This window comes from Amphiura filiformis, chromosome 20, assembly GCF_039555335.1.
Source record: "Amphiura filiformis chromosome 20, Afil_fr2py, whole genome shotgun sequence".
Lineage (NCBI taxonomy): Eukaryota > Metazoa > Echinodermata > Ophiuroidea > Amphilepidida > Amphiuridae > Amphiura > Amphiura filiformis.
The window spans coordinates 23861804-23879655 of record NC_092647.1 but is presented as its reverse complement, the minus strand read 5'-3'; the positions used below and the strand labels follow the sequence as shown (position 1 = coordinate 23879655).

Genomic DNA, 17852 nt, shown 5'->3' with positions numbered 1-17852 from the left:
TTATAAAAAAGACAAAACAATTTTTCTTTTGTGCAAGAGCCTGGTTGTTTACATTCACAGATTATTTTGTCAATTAACCTATATTCAGTAAAATCCCATAATTTATTGCGGTTATACTCGAGATGTCGTCATTTGACGTCACATCGACTCGCAATGCGCAGTAACGATGTTCGCTAACCGATGTGCGCATCGGCGTGACATCAAATGACGATATCTCGGGTCTAACCGCAATGAATTATGGGATTTACCAAAAAGGTCAATTTTTTTCTGCTTCGTGACCGAAAATTACATTCGGCTGAAGGTGCATGACAATAGCTTGGCACCCTTGCTGGAAATGTCACTTGAAGGAAGAAGTCTATAAATTTCGACGTGTTTTGCTATATGTGATAATATAATACACCAGACAAAGTGAGATGCGATTTTTGTACAAAAACAGCAAGTCATGACTTCGCTTTTGGTCTATGGATTACAGGTCCTGCCTGTATAGCCCATGGAGATTCCTTCCATCGTGTCGGCACCGCTTTTAAAAACACAGCGCGGCGCAAGCAAATGTTAGGTGTGATCATTTTTGCAAAAATTGTAAACGGGCCTTACAGAATGTCTACTTCCACAGCTTTCCACGTGTGTTAACAACCTTACGCCGCTAAAGTTTTTGACGTTGTAAAAACGTTCTTTTATACGAGTGCGTGCAGACTAAAGCGTCCATTCAATAATTAGATAGGCCTATGAAAATACAAAATATTCTGGATGATTATCGCAAATTTTAGCCAGTTTCACAACAGTCACTTTTCTTCTGCCGTGGTTCGTCATCATCAAAAGTCGGCTCCTCTTCTTCTTCCTTCATATCTTTGAGTTCGTCTGCTAAGTGATCTTTTAGCGCCAATCTTAGATTTGGCGGGAATGCAGTGACATCTGCTGATTTTCTTCTAGCACTTGCGTCATATTCTCTGACCACAAGTCCACAGTTAGGAGCTGTCTGACTGAGTGAGATCAGGGCTAGTGACACGCGTAGAAAAGCCTCTTGTACACCTTTAAAAAATGGAAAGTAACTTCGTTTTAGTTTTTTTACATGCGAGATGCAACATGGATCTACAAAATAATTTACAAATTAATGTACGTCAGTTTAGTAAGTCATTTGGTTCCAGAAACTTCAGGATCGGGTCCAGTTTTATGATACAGCCTGTTGCGGGAATCCGAGACATGGCAGAGGACTCCGGTTCGAATCCCGTTCCAGTCAAATTGCACATGTATTTGGTTTATTTACTCTCTTCTTTAAATTACGCTTTCAGAATCAAATTAAGGTGAACATGATACACTGAATATTATTTACACTCAGTCGCTATGCGAGAAGCTGTTAACTTTGACCAATAAAAAAGAGCGCTTTTCCCAAAACAGTAGAAAGCGCTCTACCTCATTGGTTTAAAAAAACAGTCGCTCGTCGCTCAGCGACTCGTGTATTATAAATTCATTTTATATAGGCTTACCTTCATTTGTTAAGGCTGATGTCTCGAAGAATAGCGCCCCTATCGAAGCCGCATACCTGACTCCTTCGTCTGAAGACACTTGCCTCTGGTCTTTCAGGTCGGATTTGTTACCAAGCACACACATAACTTGAAAAGAAAGGATTATAAACAAAAAAATATTATACACAACAGTTTTTGACGCAAATGAGCAGGTGATGAAACTCAACACTGTAAATCCAAGTGTTTAGGGTTTCTGTAACACTTTTTAAACACTGCAAGGTGTTTAATTTTTCATTTACACAGTAAAGGTACCTAAACACCAAAGTAAACACAAAGTAAACACTTAAACACAAAAGTAAGCACATGAGAGTATTTAGATTCTAAACATTCAACATGTTTACTTTCATATTGTTCGGAAAGTAAATGCAAATGTGTTTACTTTGTAAACATTTGGTGTGTTTACTTTCTAAACAATTTTGAAAGTAAACATGTTGAATGTTTGCAGTGTTTAAAAAGTGTTACAGAAACCCTAAACACTTGGATTTACAGTGAAGCATTATGTTTCCTTGAAGAAAAATAATTTCAATTCTCTGGATAAAGAATCATTATTATTGATTGCCTCATTTATACTCCTACGAAAATTCATGGAGCTGATGCTGGCTGCGAAAGTTATGATAGATGAAGGTTGATTATGTTAATGCGCACTTTTGTTCATAGTCTACGGACATGCTCTCCTATCCCGGCAATATCACCGTTTTTGAACCGTGGAGCTCCGAAAGACCCATCCATGGATATTACCAAAACTGAGCGCTGAAGACCCCTGATTTTGATAAGCTCTTAAAGACCCCTGAATTGCTCATTTCTCACATGTCTGTTTTTAGGCGATTTTCAACCAGAAAGCCCATTGAATTTTACCGATGATCATATCATAGCTCCGAAAGATCATTTTTACCCGCATGCCGTCAGCTCCCAAAGACCCATCATCCGGGGAGCATACCCACCAAAAGTTGATGATGTACCCCCCGCCCACCAACATAAGTGCTTCTTTCTACTGTTGTTATTTTTGTCGTCGTTATTACTGTTATTCAATATTACAATTACATACATAAAAAAATTGAGGCATCAACTTACCTACTGGAGAATCCACGTTCCTGTTCAGTTCTGTTTAAAATTAAGTAAGGAGTAAAATTTATGAGAAAATCGTGCTAATATAGTTAAAGTTTGCAATTTGCAAAGAGATCATTTTTTTAAGTCTGGGTGAGGAGGAGAATCTGTCTTGAAACAAATTTGCATGGCTTAACGCTTGACAGGATTAAGTTGGAGTTGATTGTCTACCGACTACTTCAGAAAGTCATCAAGATCTGCCTGCAAATTGCTAGTCACACTACACATAGAGGAACGGTTTTCAGCGAAGGTGAGGTCGTCAACATATTTCCAATAGTGTGACCTGCAATTGCTAGCCGCGTCAATGATGACTGCCTGAAAAGTTATGAGGCCAAGTTTTGTTCCCTGTGGAACACCAACGCTAAGAGGACAAAGGTATAGTGGTAAGCGGACATGTAAACAATTTTGATTGTAACCAACACTTTGGCGGCTGATTGTCCAAAAAACTACAAATCCAAGGAACAATATAGTCACCCGGATCCCCAAGGCATTTAGCTTTTGAATGGCAACATTATCTAACTATATAGTCAAATGCCTTGGAAAGGTCAGTGAGGACTACTGTTCCAACATTGGGCTATGCCAGAAATTAATGCCCCCCCCCCCCCCCCCCCCCGTGAAGAAGACATGTAATTCGGACCAAAATTTTATCCCATTTTAACAATAAAATGATTAAAAAATTGGGAATTCCCAGTGTCCCTAAAGAAGATAGGCAAATTTTTGCCAAACTTTTTGGGAATTCCCAATCCTCAATAAAAGGCATCTTTTTCTTGGCAATTCACATTTTTTGGAGGGGGGGGGGGGTCCCAGAGCAAAAAATTGTGAAAATTTTTGTGAATCCCATGTCTTCTTTAGGGGAGTGCCTTTAATTTCTGGAATAGCCCATTGTTTGCCTTAATATCAAAACCGAGCTCGCGTGGTTCTCCTCTATCCAGTGATATTAAAATTAGTACAAACACTCCCCACATAATGTCGCTATGACGTCATAATCTGAGGGCGCCCATGCAAATTTGGGAAATTCTGACTATGTACAAAATTATAGGGATAGTTGATTTTCGGCTACAAAAATGAGATTTTCTTCAACAAAAATGCGATTTTCACCGAATTTTCTCCTCAATATCAAAGGAAATGACAATTTCAATCTAACTGACAAGTACAAATTCAGTAGCTCTTGGAAAAATTTGACTAGTGTGAAATGAAAATCATTGATTCTACTGTAGAAACCAACGGCAGGTCTCATCCCCATCTCTATGGTCATCTTTGACGGCCAGTCATACCCCGGGTAAGATGCTGGGGTGAAAATGTTATCACTAAAATGAGCGCAAATGATGGATCTACGATTAGCTATAGGTCGTTTGGGCGTAAACGCGTGCGTTTTTTTGTGACGGATAAAAAATCTTAGGTGTTTGGTACAACCCCCCCCTTCGTATATAGTTCTAGGGTTGAATTTGAAAACCCTACATGCGTCCACAAATGAAAGCTGGAAACATGTCAAGACTTCAGAAAGAATTTTTTTATAATTCGTTTCAGATTCTTTTAGAGTGACCTGTATTTATTTGCTCAGGTGTTGCCGGGATCATAACTCTACACTATAGTACTATATTGTTGATGTAAGCATCATGTCACAACGGTATTTTCTAATTGCCACAGAGGGCGCTTTTCGCTTGCACAATTTGTTTTGAGACAGGCTGTATTTTCGTTTTGGGGGACTTTCTCCAAAACTGAGCATTTTTCCCCAAAATTTTACGTCACAGATGGATTCATCAAAAGTCTTTGCCATTCTAAGTATATATATACTTCTATATTATTTAGACCAACAGCAGTTATGAGGCTCAAAACTTTCCATAATTCAACCACCCTTAAGGGATCTAAAATGAGCGTTTATTGCGTTTCGACAGTATTTTTTGTGGGACATGAGAGCACCTCAGACCTATCGAATTGCATTCTGAATACGAAGCATGTCTTTCTGATATCAAATAATTTTCATTTTTGAAAATCACAATATAATACAAATTTTATGACAAATTATAAAAATTTGATATTTTTCAAATTTTTGATATATAACAGTACTCGAAGTAAATTATATAAATCTAATGACATATTCTTAAAGTGTATGTAGCAGGGAGGAAAAGCCGACGGTCAATTGAAAATGTCATATTGAAGATAGGGATTTTTTCCCAAAAAGACCTAATTTTTGTTGGTGTTTTGGGAAAAAATTCCATATCTTCAATACGAAAGGTCAAAATTTTCAATTGATCGTCGGCTTTTCATCCCACCTACATACACTTTTAAAGAGTATTTCGTGATCCTAGCATCCTCTTTTTATGACATTTTTCAGTAGATATCCACGAAAAAAGCTTATTTCCAAAATTTCAGTTGATTCCGATTTTGCGTTTGCGAGTTATGCATGATTATGTGTATTACACTGCTCCATAGACAATGTGTTGTAATTTCGTTCTGGTGCACCAGAACGAAATTCAAATTTGGCGATATTTTTGCTAAACAAATTAATCTGCAAGAAATATTTGGTACATAAACATTATGTAGCCAGAGGTATCCAGTGGTGTAAAAATCTCAACTTTTTTTGGGAAAAGTGGGGGGATGAGGCTGTGGATCACGAAATGCCCCTTTAAGTATAAATCATCAGATTTATAAAGTTTACTTCAAGTACTGTTAAATATCAAAATTATCAATTTTTAATGATATGCCATAAAATGTGTATTAAATTGCGAATTTCAAAAATCAAAATTATTTGATATCAGAATGACATTCTTCGTATTCAGAATGCAATTCGATATGTCTGATGTGCTCTAATGTCCCACAATAAATACTGTCCAAACGTTCATACCCCAGCCCTTAAACCTTTAAAGCTATACACAATCAAACATTGTATGTCACGACCAATTTTCACGCCTTCATAGTGTTTATTTATTTCAACTGAAACAGATGTCCTGAGTTTTGCCTTTATTTCGAAAGTACTGCTTAATGAACCAAAAACAGCTAACATACCGTAAAAAATTAAAATTATGTGCAGATGTCGCTTGTTTGTCACAAAAAAGGTTTACCATGTGTTTAAAATCCAATAATTATATATAGATTAGTGTTTTATCATTTAGGCCAACAAGTCTAGACCATATAATGTCATCTTTTTGATTTGATTACATTCAAGTTCATGTTTAGAATGGATAAACAATACAATGTTAACCCAGTGCAACAGGGATCGACATAGACAGGTCAAATGTCCGCATTCCTAAAGTTACACATAACCTTGCTAACTTTATAATTATGTTTGTTTGGGTTTTTTAAGCCTTTTTGCTTATTTAACTTGATTCAATTATTGTTAACATATTGTTCTGAACACGTAAACAGGGCTCAAAAAGAAATAATTTTTCGACATGGTCATATCATGAAAATCTGTCCTTCAAAATGAACCAAAATTACACACAGGCTTACTTCAATACTCTACTCTGTATAATGACATGTTAATAATATTCAATTGGTTACCTTACTGACACAACTGAAAAATGCACTGACATGGACCCGCTTGCTGTATCACATGTCACAGCCTGTAAATTTTGGCAACATAGAGTTTTATGGCACGTGAAGAAGTCAAAACAAATGAAAGTATTCATGAGATAGTGTTGGGCGCACGGGGGCGTGTCCGTGTTCGCATATGTCGGGATGTGTTTATCTTCTTTGGGTACAATGTACGAGTGTTATTTTTGTGAGGTAATCCTGAGACAGGAAAGTCCACATTGATGTTACAATTGCTATACACACAATACACACACATCAAACGGACTGTGACATGTGGTCCAGGAAGCTGCTCCATGTCAGTGCATTTTGCTGTTGTGTCAGTTAGGCAACTGCTTGGTTACTAACATGTGTTTAGAGTCTACTATTGAAGTAATCCTGTGTGTAATTTTAGTTCATTTTGATAGACAGGATTTTAAGATATGACCTTGGGATAATGTTGCATCAACGTCACGCTTTTTTCCGTGGCACTCTCCGTGTTTCATCAACAACAGGTGCTACATATTAATTCAAACGCAGAAAGGGAGATAATGGTTCTACATCAACTGGGAATTGAACCCGGTATATCCTTTTCCAGAGTCAAAGACTTTACCACTCTATTATTTTTGCTCTCTCATCACAGGTCAAAATTTTCAGATGAGAGAGACCTTCTCCTATATAACGAGGAAATTCGTTTACAAACATGACAAATAAAAGAATTGGTAACAGGTGTCATGCTGACATCATTTATGAGCCATGAATGGTTGAATGAGTTGGTATCATCTCTTTTAGCTTAAACGTTAGCGAAACTGAACTGTTTGTAAAAGTGTACTGATTTTTTAAGGACTCTGTAGCGTAAGCTTACCTTCAACCCATTCTTTGATGTGCTCAAACGTTGAATAAGATGTGATATCATAGACTAAGAATGCTGCGTTTGCTTTCCTATAATACATGGGTGCCATTGCCCGAAACCTTTCTTGTCCTGCTGTGTCCCATAGTTGTAACTTGACTCTATGGTTGTCTACTGTCCTGTGGTCAATAATATAAATATACACTGTAAAATACTACCGCTATTTTACGGCACTTTACCGTAAACTTTTCTCGAACTACAACAGCACGCCATATCCTTCTGTCCTGAATAACCGTTCCTAAATCCATAACATTCAGTCCAGTGTCCTGTCATGTCTCATTACATGTTAGAGGGGGTCTATCAGATTTTCTGTTTCCATGCTTTGGTGGAATAGCCGTCACTTAGGGGGGCTGAGACACAACTTATATCACACATGGGACAGGGCCATCAAGACGATCTAAAGTCTTCTTCAATTAAGTATCACCTAACCAGACCAGTGGTTCAGTTGCCTGATAGACTATGAGTCTAATGGTATCAGACGCAACGTAGCAAGTTGTAAAAAGAAAGTTCCAGTAAAAGACATATTCAAAATTTCATCTATCTTGGTTAAACAAAATGTGTTTATATCATTTAACCTCACATCTTGAATTAGGATATCTTTGTGTTTTACTTACATTTTGAATGTGAAGAACGATGCTCCCACTGTCGGGCTAACATGTTTGCTGAATATTTTGCCGACGTATCTCACCACTAAACTTGTCTTGCCGACACCTATAAGAGGAAAAGTCATAATTGATATTAATTAATATATTAATTTGCATTCGTAAGCCTGCAAGTAAAGAAGCAATCGGTAATTAATGCTTAGTTTATAAGTTGGAAACTTTTTAGGTTTGGAAAATTAAAGGGACATTTCGTGATTCACGGTGGCACGGTGGCCTAGCAGAAAGGGCACTGACTTATAATCGGAAGGTTGCGGGTTCGAGGCCCGGCGACGCCATCGTGTTGAACCCTTGAGTAAGGCACTTTATCTCGATTACTCCTCTCCACCCATGTGTTTAAATGGGTACCGGCATTCTTAAATGCTGGGAATTAAGTAACAGACTCGCTGTAGAGGAGGTGTAGCGATCCCCCTATAGCAACACTACATGCATGGAGGAGTCTGGCCCAATCGCCAATGAAAGAGAGATGGGCACTCCGATCACTGTTTATACAGGATCGTCTCCTTTACTTTTTTTTCGTGATTCAGGTATCCTATATTTTTAGAGTATGGCTATCGTGGTTCAATAGATATCCACGACAAAAGCTAATTTCCAAAATGTTAGTTAATTAGAATATCGAATTTGCGAGATACACAAATAAATTTCAAGTGCCCCAAAGGCTAATGTGTTGTCATTTTTGTCCGTCGACAGATACAAATACCAATTGGAAGATTTCATTGTCAAACAAAAGAATCCTGCAAAAAGGGTTATGCACACAAATATTGTATTTTCTGATGGTATAAAAATCTCATTTTTTTGGAGTAAATTGGGGGGGGGGGGGGAAGCCGTGAATCACGCAGTGTCCCTTTAAAAGTTGTTGGCGGCCTGACCAACAGGTACAACCGTATCAACAAAATGACGGAAAAGAAGTGATATGACATCATGCTGAAGCACTATGGTTAAGACCAGAGATCTGGAGATGGAAGATCCTTCCAGATAGCTTCCGCAGAAGAACAGACAACCGAGGTGAGGTAAGGTGATATACTTAACGCTGTGAAGAATTTAAAGGAGTAATTGAAATTTCTTCAACTAAAAACATCAACATTCTTTGCAGGCCCTAGCAAGGTTTGTTTTTTATTATTATTTTATCGTTTATTTTGAGGGGTAAAAACGTAGTCGCTTTGATTTAATTTGATTTGATTTGATTTGATTCGGTAACTCAACACTTATTAAAGAAACAATAAATTTACACATTTTATACATCAAATAAAACTGATATTTGTTATTTTTTCTTTCTAATTTTAGACCTTCGTTGACATTATAAACCTTTTTTTTGTCGATTACTGGCTATATACATGTCTGTTATTTTATTCAGATTTCCGAAATCCATGCTCTTCCTCGCAGCTTTTTCTCCGGGTGCTCCGGTTTTCTTCCTGCATCTAAAACCGGACCTCTTTCCATATTCATGTCCCGTCATATTCGGTTGACATCCCTTTATTTTAGTAGCCTCTGAGCACTATTGGGCTTTGCCTGGCTTCGGCCAAATGTTGTGAATAAATAAATAAATAAATAAAATGAAAAAGAATTTCAACGCATATAAACTCACGTGGAAAAGGTGATTGTTTCCAATGTGGTGTCATTATAAAGGGAAAAAACGTAGCTATCCATTGATATGCAACACAATATGAACATGTCACAAATAATCTGAGATATAGATGCTTGAAACCTTTCCAAACTTTTGTTGAGGAGTTTATATAAACAAGAATAGTCTTGAAAAAAGGACAATCGTCGCTGAGGCAGTAAGTTGTGTGTGTTCTATGTGTCGCGTAATATTATGACCCAGTTATATTCAATGGGACAAACGGTATCTCACCATGTCAATAATTATAGATCAAAGCTTCTGGGTTTAAAAACATCTAAATATATCACTAATCTGTTCAAAGGTTGGTGTCTTAACCTCTAGTTTAAATAGAAGACACCGAAAATAAATTCCTTATCGACCTAATGTCCTTCTTTCAGACATTTTCATACGTGTGTAACGTGAGAGGACAAATGGAAAAATAAAAACATGTTGTTTAAAGGAAATGTACGGTATGCATGGGCAGTGGCGGGGGACACGTCCCATAAAATTTTCCAAGGTGGACCATCCTCCCTAAAAATCGTAATAATTTAGAGCCAAAATAAAGCTATAATTGCCTTGTATATAGATTTTCCTCTTTTGTCCAAAAATACTGTGTTTTAGGCTAAAATATTTGTATGGTAAAATTTTAGAACTGTTTTAACAGTCTTAAAAGAAATGAGGTAGCCTACATTCTAGCGGTACCTTTTTTCTTTTCATAAATAACGCACCTTGAGTCACTGAAATTCCAGTGTATAGTAACCACAGAATAATTCTGTGATAGTAACTGAATTCCTTGCTCCTATAATATACATAACTTTTGTTTACTAGTGTGTTATTACTTTTTGAGAAAAATGCAAAAATAGTCTCAAATTTATCAAGGGGTGTAGTATCACCTTAAGGTTGATAATAACCCTGGTAGGCCTATTATGAAAACGTTTTTAGGTCTAATAACTACTAAATTGTCGGTCTAAAGTATAAAAAGTATACATATTTAGAACGTCAAATACCTGGTCAAACCTATCTGTCAAATTTGAGTAAAGAATGTTCTGTTTGGGGAAATATTCACAATAAATGGTCGCAAAATGCGCAATTTTGTGAAGAAAATCATTAAAAAAACGGTGAGTTTTAACCAATCACTTTTGTTTGGTTTATAGTCAAAATTTATTTTAAAAAATAAAGAAACAGAATTTTTAAATGTTAATAACAAAATTTTACTGACGAATATTTTGTTATGTTGCATGTTGCCCAAAATGTTTGGGTAAAAAACAAATTGTGTTTTTTTTTCACACTAATGGGTTTTGTTTTTGAGACATCGTGTATGCGTAACACAAAACTTTACTGTTATCATGCTGTAATGCAGGTAAACTACCGGTACCCAATTCAACTTTGCCACAGTGACACCGTTGCATCACGATCCGAAAGTACTTGAATGAATCCAGTCAAATCACAATAAAGGTAAAGTAAACATATTATATTTGACTTTTTTTTTCAAGTAACAATAACACTGCATCAAAACTAGGCATGTTAGTACCTGGATTAACAGTGTCTGTCACGCCAATACCAAATATATCAGCATGAAATTGTGAAATTTTGACAAATTTTTGACATTTTTTACAATAATGAAACATATTGGTGGTCGTCTGCACATGGAAAGCGCGCGAAAAGGGTTAACATTCTTATAGATATCTATTCTGAATGACACGACTGTTATCTTATATTTATCTTGTATTATTTGCTTTGCTATAACGGGATTTCAGCGGCAAGAATCAACTTATTCGTTTGATTGTCTTGTTTGTCAAATTACGTCAGTCTCAAATTAAAAGAATTATTTCAAAATACAAAAAAAAATCACCATTTTAATTTTCATTTTGATGTACATTGAGTTGTTTTTGTTAGTTTTGACTTTTTTTTTGTTTTTGTTTTTTTGCTGCGACAAATTTTTTGAAGTTTCTTAAGATACGTTAGGGTAAATACACAAATTTATATCCAATATAATTCATGTTTTCTGTCAATACGAAATATTTCAAGATGTTCTGCAGACATACGACAATTGCATTCGCCAATACGTTTAATTGGAACAAAACGTCATATAAGTTCACCAATATGTTTGGCATAAACCATTATTTTACAATATCATTCTTTGAGAATTGTCGTGAAATTAAATCTGAACAATATGTTTACATTGCTTTAGCTCAAATTCTGTCTTACCTCTTGTTCCAAGCACGACAATCTTTGCTTCTAGTGCCTTCATCATTTTTGTCCAGTTAATAGTCAACTACAGATTAATACAAGATCAAGAGCAATATCTTGACATTGTCTTTAACCACACGGGATCTGTGCTTTAACTTATAAATCTTCGGTACAATTCTGGTTTACCCTGCGCACCCTGTGTTTTAGGTTTAGGGTTAGGTTAGGGTTAGGGTTAGGATTAGGGTTATGGTTATAATTAGGGTGCGTTAGAATTAGGGTCATGGTTATAATTAGGGTAGGTTAGGATTATGGTTAGTGTTATACTTGTGCGCATAGTATTCCAGAATTATTCCAAATCTTCAATGTCAATGCTTTCAAAAGGCCGAGAATTTTTTAAGTTCAAGTCAACGATCGTCAAAATCAAAAGCTTTCCAAATGTCCAAGGAAATCAATGTAATAATAATAATTTGTGTATTACCTTTAAAACATAATTCATACTAGATCGCTAAGCAACGAACAATTGATTTTAGACCAATAAGGTAGCGAACATTTTGCTGAGTTTAAAAAACTGATTGATCAAAAACCAATCGCTGGTCTCTTATCGATCGAGTATAAATTCAGGTTATTTAAAGCTGTATCTTACCTTGTGTTCCAAGAACAACAACTTTTGCTTCAAGTGCTTTCATCTTCACCCAAACGAATTGTTAATAACATAAAAGATCAAGAGTAGGCCTATAATTATCTTGATATTGTCTCATTCAATAATCTTAAAAGTCAAATGCTTTCCAAAAGTCAACAGATCAAACACTTTTCACAGAAATCCAAGAACAATTTTTATGCAATTAACCTGTTAACCGTATATGAATCAAAAATCACGGTGTGGCCATTTTCTCTTGGTGGTATACAACGGTGTACAAATCTTAAGTCACTTTACTTGTAGCCGAGACTAGACTGGTACGATATTTAATCTGCTCGTTGAAATGCTAGAGACTCTGCAAATCGGGGAATTCCTTTTGGCAGATTGGTACCAGAATGTATTCAGTCATGTGTCATGTATATATGTCCCGATAAAATATCATCATCATGGTCATATGAGGCGATGTAAAGCGTATCTATAAGTTTTATTATAAACCAATTTGTACTTTATCCCGCAACCAGGTTCAGAGTAAATAAACCTTTTCAACCCGAGCAGGGCAATCGTAGCAAGGCTCAAAAGGTTCAAAGTATAACTCCTACGTCGTCTCTTCGCTGTTTTTTTTAATGACCAAGATAATTTGCAGTTGCTTGTTCTTATTTATTTAGGTATCCGTTTTCTGTCCATCTCTGGTTGCATAATAATTGTTTTATTTATGTAAGAGTCACGGTAAAATGACACACAGGCCTACAAATTTTGTGGACATAAACAGTGGACATGGAAAGCCATGGAAAGGTGTCGAATGTCAAATTCTGGTCACCATTATTATGTGAAAAGAAATTTTAAAAAAATAGCTCCGATTTCGCTCAAAGTGGTCCCAAATTGTTCCGCTTTGAACAACAGTTTAAACAAAGAATAGTTTGCTATATCTCAGGTATTTTGTTACCTGGGTAATATCACAAAATATATCAAGATTAACATGATTCAATGGGCTTTGAATAATTTGTTTCCCTATTGCCCAGTTAACAAAACATCTGAGATATGGCAAAGTATTCTTTGGTTTAAATTTTTCCCAAACGGAAGAATTTGAGACCACTTTGAGCGAAATCGGAGCATTTTTTATTTTGTTACTCCTGGGCATAATTATGGAGAACAAACTTTGACATTAACCTTTATGCCTATACTCAAGTACTATACATCGGAGATAGGTCAAACTATACTTTTTCTGAATCCTAATAATGAGAGGAATACAATAAGATGAGTATTATCCATATTCCCCCAATTTTGAAACTTGAGGCCTGCATTAGCGGCCATTTTTAAAAATTTGCAAATTAACATTTTATATGGGGCTCTTTTTTGCCCTTTTTGGATATGTTGTTCAGGGGTGTGTTTAGAGTCACTAGCAAGCAAAAACATTGGTGTTCCATTTTTGTCTATAGGTGTGCCCATTTTGGTACTTAAATTGACTCGTCAATATAGACAAATGTTTGGGCCAGCTAAATGCTTTCAATTTTCAAGTCTTACCTGACCATGGTACTGCTGACATTGGCTATGTTATTACCAGAGGCCGGAGTGCTGACATGTGTGATTTGTGACAAGAATTACATAAAGACTGCTATGGTTCCCGCTATGGTTGTATCAACATGGAAACAATTCGTGTCAAAAAGACAATTAAAAATTATTTTGAACACAAACGGGACATTTCGACGGTTATATATAGTTTGTACACGTATCTTCACAGTTAGGTGTCCAAAAATTCAAATGGAACTTAGTGCGCTAGAAGTGACGAAATCAACAATGAACCTTGATTTTCAACTGCAACGAAAAGGTCCTTCGAGTTCAAGGATGGAATGAGCGTCCTTGAAGATCATCCAAAGTCCAAAAGACTTGCTGACGTCACCAATAATGATATAAGTGCTGGTATAGTGGTATTGATAAGTATAGGACAAAACAAGAAAGATTAGATAGCCACAACATATGACAACTCTGATGAAAGTGTTTTCCACATAAATCCATTAACATTTAGGTATTCCAGGGTGTCTTCTAGATGGGGTCCCAGAATCATCATGCCCAAAATTGATACCAGTTGACATAATAAGGTCCATATCTTCTGTACACTAGATATGGATAAAGGTGATAAGACAAACATTAATCACTGGAATTAAGAGTCCATTCAGTGGATGTACCTGGATCCCCCAAGATCATCATTCGATCACCATATATGGCCCACAAGAGCCTCATCCCAATGACATAGTCCAATAACCTCAATTACATAATCATAGTGCAAAATTTGACCTCAAGTTGCAGAATATGAGTTTTTGTACCCAAATCTTCAAAGGTCATTCAATGAATGTACAAATGTATTGGGGTTTAAGAACTGTTCCCCTGATAGATGAGCATGCTGTGGATCCTAGTGATAGCGCAAGCTCTTCATCGCTGTTTTCTGAGATTCAGGGAGAGTCTCGATGACAAATCATTTGCCAAATGAAAGCAAGCATATTTTAACAATTTTTTTAAACATTTGAACGCTATTATTAACACTTGAACAACATGAAAATGTTCACGTGTGTTAAAGTTGAAAACAATTTAACAAACAAATTAACGTGTTCATGTGTTAATACATGTGCGGTAGTGTTTATTATCCATTACTCTAAAACGTTGATATATGAAAACTTGGGATTTGCCGTGTAGTGTGATCACTGTATTAGGCAATAGTTTTTCATTTGTTCACTCTTTTTTCACTACATACATTACCATAGAGTTCAGTTTGATACAACTTATTCGTTTTCAAATCACTTTAATTATATCACTAAACGAACTTTTGGATTTGAATATTTTCAAAAGCCACCATTTGACTTTTCGAAAAACAATTATTCATGAACATGAGGATTTGTTTCCAGGCTACTGGGAATAATAAAAGAAACAAATAGTCCCCTTGATATGTTATACTCCTTGAGGAAAAATAGCGACATCAAATATCACAACCAAGTTTAATATTTGAAATCAATAAATCCATAATTTAGCTGCTGACGTCATTGGCAAAATGACAACTGCAGAGAGGATCCTTTCTAATGTATATTAGGCCAAATAAGAATATTATTTCGTTTCGCGTCCACTTGCCTCCTCACTTTATTTTTAGACTTTCATATTTTAAATTTTATTTTTTTGTAAATATCAATGCTGATAAGCATGAATCAGTTGTAAGTGTTTTTGTGGAACTCTAATGGGTCAAATCCCTCATAATTCTAAATACAAATTTTTAAAAAGGCCTCCCCACAGTGGCGTAACCAGTGGGGGGGGGGGAAGCTGCCCCCCCCCCGACACAAAAAAACTGGGAAGAAGAGCAAACAATTGGGAAGGGGGAAGGAGAGAAAAGAGGGAAGAAAAAGGGAAGGAGAAGAGAAAAAGGGGAAAAAGAGGAAGAAGAGAAAGGGAAAGAAGAAAAGAAAAAGAGGGAAGAAAAAGGGAAGGAGAAGAGAAAGGGAAGGAGAAGAGAAAAGGGAAAGAAAGAGGAAGAAGATCTATACTACTTTCATTGTGAAATTTTGTACTCTGAACACTGGATTTTTAGCTTCTAATATGCCAAAAACCATGAGCTTCAGGGGGCTCCGCCCCCTTGACCCCCGCCGGGGCTTTGCCCCTGGACCCCACCAGGGGCCCTATGGCGGGCCCCTGGACCCCACCCGTTTATCACTTCGCGGCAAGCCGCTCGCGATGCGCACATAAATAATACAACTTTTGGTCAAAAATTGGGAAATTTTTCAATCTTGCCCCCCCTGAGCAAATGTTTCTGAATGTTATGATAACGTTTTATACCCTTTATGTGTCCTTTATATAACCCGACATTTACACGTTTTCTGGGAACCTTTTCTAACCTTTTGCGAATGATATCGAAAACGTTTTGTGTTTGATGCTGGGTCATCGTTTTCCTGACAGATGCTGAAAACTGCTAGCAATGCCAATTTTACTTGAAAACTGCTGTATTTTGTTAATTTAGCAAAAACAAACACAACTTCCTCCCTCCTCACTTTTCCAAAAAGGTGGGACGCGAAACGTTTTTTTTAATTTTATGTGGCCTTATTACATGAATAAAAGTAAAGTCACATACTCCAAGTAAAATAATCGCTTCTCCAATCAAAAAGCTAAAATGCCATACAAAAGCTTGTGTTTGTATACCATAAAGAGGCTTGTTTGTTCTCAGTGTCAAAGGCATGCAAGCAACGGATTCAATACTTCTGCAAGGTTGTGTATAAAAGAAGGTAGCGGTTCCTTAGAGCATTACGGCCATTGCGGGCGCATGCATGCACGGTAGCAAGTAGCTTTCAGATCTGGTCCGATTGCTTCGCAGTGTCATATCTTCTGAAGACGTGCGAAACTCTGTGTTTCATCGTGTAGTGGCGTCGTTGAAGACTGTTGACTATTTCGGGTATAACTACTGACAACGATTGGAATTGTGATCCATTTTGAATGCATAATTTTTAGATGATAATGAACCATTGCTAAGCAGCTTGATTCGAGCCTGCCCCGGGTATATTTATAAATGTTCGTGTAACTGAGTGGATAGCGGAGAGTTTAACTCCAAACAAGGGATATATAGAAGTACATTCCGGTGCCTTTTTACCACACAGTGTAAGGTAAGTGCATATATTTTTTTAATATGCGCGCTTGTTTGAAATGTAGCAAATGACAGTATCTCTAGAAATGGCAGCTGAGATGACAAGAGCTGGATTTTAAATGAGGCGCTGAAATCTTGCGAGAAAAGATGGGTGTTAAATGAGAAGCAATATTTATGTCGAGGAAAAGTGAAATGTTGTTGAAAGTCCACATTGAATACATATCATCATTAATTCAAATAAGGTCATATTAAAATTCAATGCGGGGTGTGATTCTTATATATAAAAACAAGCTCGCGTTCATATCATGCATATCATGATTTGGTCAAGATATCTAGTTCTGTGTGTGCAGCGCAACAGCAGTATGAACGGCGAGGTACGTTTGTTTACAAACATGACCCAGTGATTTTGGCGCTGCAAATGAAAATATCATCGCAAAAAAATAGTGACATTATTTTGTTCTTTTGATGTTACTACAATTGATTTTGGGAATGGTTAGTTGATATACTCATATATAAAAATTCTATATGAGTAACATCATCAGGTTTGTTTGAATATAAGCTTCCGAATGGGTTTAAAAGTATTGCGCTGCAATCTAACATTTTAAGAATGGTATTTTGTTCCCTAATTCAGCGCTGTCAATTTTCTTGTATTTACACGCAGGGAAGGGTCAGCATAATTTATCTAGAATTTATGGGGAATTTCTATAGCGTGTATACACAGCTATGATTCAAGGCGGTTTTATTTACAAACACTAAGGGAACCGCTGTATTAAATTGGGTTGACAGTGTGTGCTGCTGCAGCAAAGCTAAAAAGACAGATTTGAAAGATATAGTGCTATTTCACTTCCAATGCTATGCTATATAATAAGCGTTTGAAGGATATCCAAAGGCATAGAGTGGTACTAGGCAGTAAAATCACCAAGTATGGTACAAATAGTGCTATTTCTCTTCCATCAATGCTATGCTATATAATAAGCGTTTGAAGGATATCCAAAGGCATGCGCATATTTTCTGCGTCAGCATTACATAGCAGCGTTTCACGTGAGGTTTGTTTACAAACACTGGCAGTAGAGCTTCTAAGCATATGAATTTATTTGTCAATGATTT

The 17852-nt window shown here is 36.5% G+C and overlaps 1 protein-coding gene across 1 annotated transcript; it reads right to left on the bottom strand.

The window, feature by feature from the left end:
* Positions 1-763: 763 nt before the first annotated feature.
* LOC140142217 (uncharacterized) lies at positions 764-11560 on the bottom strand. Its single transcript, XM_072164184.1, has 6 exons — positions 11515-11560; positions 7662-7758; positions 7003-7166; positions 2595-2624; positions 1485-1610; positions 764-1029 (listed from the first exon to the last, which is right to left on the bottom strand). Exons 1-6 carry the CDS (start codon positions 11558-11560, stop codon positions 764-766), a joined length of 729 nt encoding a protein of 242 aa, XP_072020285.1.
* Positions 11561-17852: the final 6292 nt, after the last annotated feature.